This window comes from Sinocyclocheilus rhinocerous, unplaced genomic scaffold, assembly GCF_001515625.1.
Source record: "Sinocyclocheilus rhinocerous isolate Xijiao unplaced genomic scaffold, SAMN03320098_v1.1 scaffold3963, whole genome shotgun sequence".
Classification (NCBI taxonomy): domain Eukaryota; kingdom Metazoa; phylum Chordata; class Actinopteri; order Cypriniformes; family Cyprinidae; genus Sinocyclocheilus; species Sinocyclocheilus rhinocerous.
In genome coordinates, this window is record NW_015666967.1 from 229,314 (window position 1) to 234,547 (window position 5,234).

Here is a 5,234-nt window from a genome sequence, read left to right on the forward strand (position 1 = left end):
TAAGTAGTACTCGAGTGTCTCTAGTGCCCATTTAACCACTAGGCACTATTTCTCAATTGTGGCATAATTTTTTTCATGCTTGGCCAGTTTCCTACTGATGTAGAGTACAGGATGTTTCTCACCTTTATGTGTTTGAGAACGTACTGCACCTAGACCGACCTCAGAGGCATCAGTCTGTACCAAGAATTCTTTTGTGAAGTCTGGGGATTTCAAGATTGGACTGGAACACAACATCCTCTTTAGTTTCGAGAAAGCCTCCTCTGCATCTTTGCTCCACCTTACAATTCTGGAATGTCTGTTAGTAGTTAGCTTAGAAAACAGGCTTGTGAGGTCCTCCACGTCACTTTGGAGCATCAGTAGTCATCCAGTTGCCCACTGCATTCTTCACCATATGTGGCAGCATGAGAGGTTGTGGGTCTTTAACTTGTGTAGTTTTTCAATAAACACGGCTTCAACTGTCTCCTCAGCATGCAGATGTGGTTTAATAATCAAACAGAAGGTCTCAGGTTTACAACTTAAATCTCTTCAGCACACAACCAAATATAACTTAATCTTCTTTACTTTTCCCAACACCAGTGGTGTGTGTCTTTTTCTGCCACACCACCACCTCTTTTTTCCTCCTCTCTGTCCATGCTGCCAGTCTTATTCTAGTTGCAACCTGCATGATGACAAACAATATCCCATATCCCCAACCAGGGCAGATAAATGTAGAAAATCTTCCAATGACCAAAGAGTTCACCTACTTGGGCAGGATAGGAGGAGTGGACAGCGACATAAAGAATTGTCTTAGCAAGGGCAGGAATACCTTTAGAATGCTGAATAGTGTCTGGAGGTCCCAGCAGTATTACACAAAGACCAAACTGAAGTTGTACCAGAGCTGTGTGCTTTCAACCATGTTATATGGCTCCGAGTGCTGGAGGATGACAGACAGTGACCTGAATAAGCTCTTTTCCACACAAAAAAAAACAAAAATATTAACCGCATGGCCCTTTACTGGACACCGGAGAGCAAACGCAAGAGAGGCAGACCAAAGAACACCTGGTGCCGGACTGTAGAACGAGAACTAAAGAACCTGAACCACACTTGGGGTACCATCCAGACACTGGCCCAAAACAGACAGGAGTGGAGGACTTTTGTTGCTGCCTTACATGCCAAGAGGCATGATGGGCAGTAAGTAAGCACTTCTTGAAGAGGCCTGATGTTCTTTCGGATCACACTCTTCTGAACAAGATTCAGAATCCCGTGGAACCTGATGGACTTGCATGAGCTTGCATTTGGCCTTTTGTTGTCATTATGAGTGGAGCTTTCTTCAAGTTCTTGCAATGGAATTATTCCAAATTGCTTTATGTATGACGATGGGAGGAAAGTCTTGTACCACCCTTATCATTCTCAGAGTTTACCCAAGACAGCTTTTTGGGGATGGCAGAGGGTAGTGCACAGATGTGCTCTGCAACATACTCACATTTGCAATCAAACAGGCAGCAAGTGGTCAAAACATTACAAAGCACAATGTCTTTCTTTGGTGGGCGGCTGAAATTGTGAAGATCCAAGATCTGAGAGCTAGCAAAGAGTTTTTTGTTTTCCTGATCAAATTTCCCATATCCCGGTTGGGCCAGGGCTTCTGAAGTTCCTCAAACTTCTCACTGGGAACGCTGGTCGTTCTTGTTTGTTTTCGTGCTCAACTTGCAGCCATGCGCTTTTGTTTTGCCCCATCCATGGTGCTGAAATGATGCACCGTAAAACCTTCTAGTAGGAGATATAGGGATTTGCTTTTGAAAAGAGGCAGTTGTTGGCATTTGAGACTACAACTAATATGAAAGGCATTCACATTCAGTGGTAACCTGTGTTACTTTGAAGACTGGGTTAGTATCCATCTTATATATTGGCTTTTACAGTAATTACAGAGACAGGCTTTGTGGTTTCTGACTGTAGGTGTGCATTCTTGAATTTTTAGAGCTTCTTCATAACCATATGTACTTTGCTATAGTAGCGACCATATTAGTTTTTAATTTTGTCCTTCCAAAGGAACTGTGATTCTATGAAACAGGATTGCCAGTTCCTCAACCCAGGGTTATTATTGTTAACTAAAACTAAAAACATTTGCATTACTTGAAATAAAATAAACATTAACTGAAATAAAATATAGAAAAACTGAAACTTATTTTATTTCATCTAGTTGCCAAGGCAACAGTTCTCATTTTTGTTTGTTGAAGTACTAAAATAACTAAAATGAATAAACAAAAACAAAACGATTAATAAACAAAATTACTAAAACTTTGATTAAAATTAAATAGAAAACAGAAATACAAAAAACTAAAATCTAAGTAACTAATAAGGTGACATAATTACATCTGTTACATTTGTATTTTTTTTTTATCACTGTCAGTTTAGTGAGGCTCTCTTATCTCGCTTTGCTTGCAGGTGTTTTTTTTGTTTTGTTTTTTTTGAGTGTGTTTTATCTTTTGTGTGCTCTATATTTTGTCAGCACTCTCATTCAGTTCCTCCTGTGATTGTCTTTAGGTTTGGCTCACAGCCATGAGAAACAAACTAAAAACAGCTACTTTCTTCTGGCCTGGATCCGATGTGAAAGTCAATGGACAATACCCAGATTTCTGGGTGAAGTATGACAGGTGAAAATTTACAATAACTGTTGTTGTTTTTTTAACTTTGTTATTAACTGGATTTTAGGGTTGATTTGAGAGTTCTGAGGACTAGCTATAATTCACATCTAAAACTAGCAATTACGAACAACACTTCATATTACACTAAATTCAAAAGTAATAGTTTGAAGCAAGTTACACAGATAATGACTCTGAAAATGGGCTTCTGCTGAACTCAATAGAAGATATCAGTGTTTTTAGTAACAGCCACCAAAAGCTGAGTTTAAATGAGCCATCAAATTAGTTAAAAAGGATGATATAATTTAAATAGTAGGTTTGAAGATATGAGCTCATACAGAATTAATATATTAATAGCTATTTTCTGTTCTGTTGTGAAACACTCAAAGAGCAAAGATATTCTGTCTTTTTCTTTCTTTAGGAGAATTCCCTTTGAAAAGAGGGTGGCAAAAATATTTGAATGGTTGAACTTACCTAAAGGAGAAAGGTAATGCATTTTTAATTTATAGTTTTTTTTTTTTTTAATAACTGATTTGGTTTGGTTCTGCCTAAACTGTAAAAAAAATTGTAACTTTCAATTGTTACCGTAAATAACTATTTATATCTTATTTAACTGTGTACATGTGTAAAGTGATGCATTTAGGTTGATTCTCTGATGTTAAATAATATTTGTGACTTGAATTAAATGTTAATTTAGATGCTATTTTTAGCTTACTATTTTTTTCCAGATTACAGTATATATACTCTGTTTTAGGCCAGACTTTTACACCTTATACTTTGAAGAGCCTGATGGCGCGGGTCATCGATATGGACCAATGAGTAGCCAGGTAAACTGAAGACAAACCACATGTGGAAATTAATTGACTAACTTCAGTTTCTGTTTAGTTTGGGGGGCAAATGTCTGATTTAGGATATGAAGCATTAAATGAAGACAATCACTGTTATTTTTTGCTGATGAAGTGTATGGAATACAGGAAAATTCGCAATGATTGACATATGATAACCATTTCAGTGCACAGCTACAAAGAAGAAACATAAAAGCCAGCTTTAGTTTGTTTGCTGTTAGCACTCTTAAATACTGTTTATAATCGATATGAATTCCCCTGTTTTGGATTCTGCTGGTGAAATGCATTCCAAATTATGATGATTTTTTTTTTTATTGTTGCAGGTCATTGAGGCTTTACTGAATGTCGACAGACTTATTGGGTTGCTGATGGAGGGTCTCAAGCAAAGACAGTTGCACAAATGTGTTAACCTGGTTCTGGTCTCTGACCACGGTGAGTACTGTTTTTCTTTCCCACATTAATTTAAACATAAGACCAAATCTGAATATGAAGACATATTGGCAAGATCAAAAGCAATTTTCACCATATGCATTGTTTCAAAGCAGCTTTACAGAAAATAATGAATGTAAGGTTTATAATATCTTAATATCTTCATGCCTTATAGTCGCATTTAGCAGCTATATCGCCTTTTGTCAGTATACTGTAAGTACTGTATGTGGATAAAATTATACAGTATTTCCAATTTTATATTAAGAGATGAGCGATAATATAGTTACATTTTTAAATGAAATATAAAAAGATCACATATCATATTGCGTATGTGAGTGTTAGTAAATATATGCAGATAAAGTGGATATTGAATATTAGTTGTCAAGACAACTGTCATGTGTATGTTCCCGTTTAGTTCCTGTTTGTCCTTATTTGGTCCTTCTTGTTCCTGTCCCCATTTAGTTCTATTAGTTCCAGGTGTTTCTCATTATTAGTTATTCTCTCACCTGTCTGCCCCTCGTTCTCTGCTCTATTTGAGTTCTAGCCCGTTCTGTTCTCCCTTGTCTGGAATTGTTGATGTCAACCCTTGCTACGTGTGTTTTCCTGTTTCCCTGGATATTATTAAAGTTAATAAGTTTGAATTCGACTCTGCATCTCCTCGTTCCTCGCTCCGTGCTCCTCACAGTAGCGAACCGTGACAGAATTCCAGACCTAAAACAAGGAGGAAGCGGCGCCCCTTCTCCCCATTTTATTTCCGTTTTGAAAGTTTTTTGTTTTTTGTTTTTCCCAGTTTCTCCCCGCAACTATGGAAGTTGCCGCTCGGTTCGCCGCCCTAGCTTGCCTGGATCTCCCGTTTGTGGAGTATGCGTGGGAGTTCTGCAGGATTGCCACGAGTACGGCATTAGATGACGCAACGCTCAACTCTCTGTTCTGGATCGGGGCTAATTACCATCGCCCCGTGGACCTCCCAGACACCATTGGACTAAGCTGGAGGGAAGGGATCCTCCTGTGTCTGGAGAGCGTCCGGCCCAGAACCAGCTCGCCGTCAAGCCCGCCGGCCTCTCCTACGTCAAGCCCGCCGGCCGCCGCTGACTCGGCGCTCTTGGACATGGTGCTACCTCCAGAGTTCTCGACTCTTATCCTCACCCCAGAATCCGCTCCAGAAAGTTCTCCTTCGTCTCCGCTGCTCCCGTCCAGCTCTTCATCGTCTCCTGAGTCTCTTTCGCCTCTGCTGGTCCCGTCCAACCCTCCTTCATCTCCTGAGCCCCCCCGAGTTAGCCAGCCCTGCTCCTCCAGAGCGCCCTCCAGTGCCCGCTTCTCCAGAGTGCCCCCCAGGGGGGGG

The 5,234-nt window shown here is 39.9% G+C and overlaps 1 protein-coding gene across 2 annotated transcripts in view; it reads left to right on the forward strand.

Annotated features, from left to right (window-relative positions):
- LOC107733306 (ectonucleotide pyrophosphatase/phosphodiesterase family member 1-like) overlaps positions 1-5,234 on the forward strand; it is a 67,404-nt gene that overhangs the window by 19,340 nt on the left and 42,830 nt on the right. For both annotated transcript variants that reach the window (XM_016544876.1, XM_016544875.1), the window contains exons 9-12: positions 2,521-2,630; positions 3,040-3,105; positions 3,373-3,445; positions 3,787-3,895. In XM_016544876.1, coding sequence (XP_016400362.1) covers positions 2,521-2,630; positions 3,040-3,105; positions 3,373-3,445; positions 3,787-3,895 — 358 coding nt within the window. The remainder of the gene's footprint in view (positions 1-2,520; positions 2,631-3,039; positions 3,106-3,372; positions 3,446-3,786; positions 3,896-5,234) is intronic.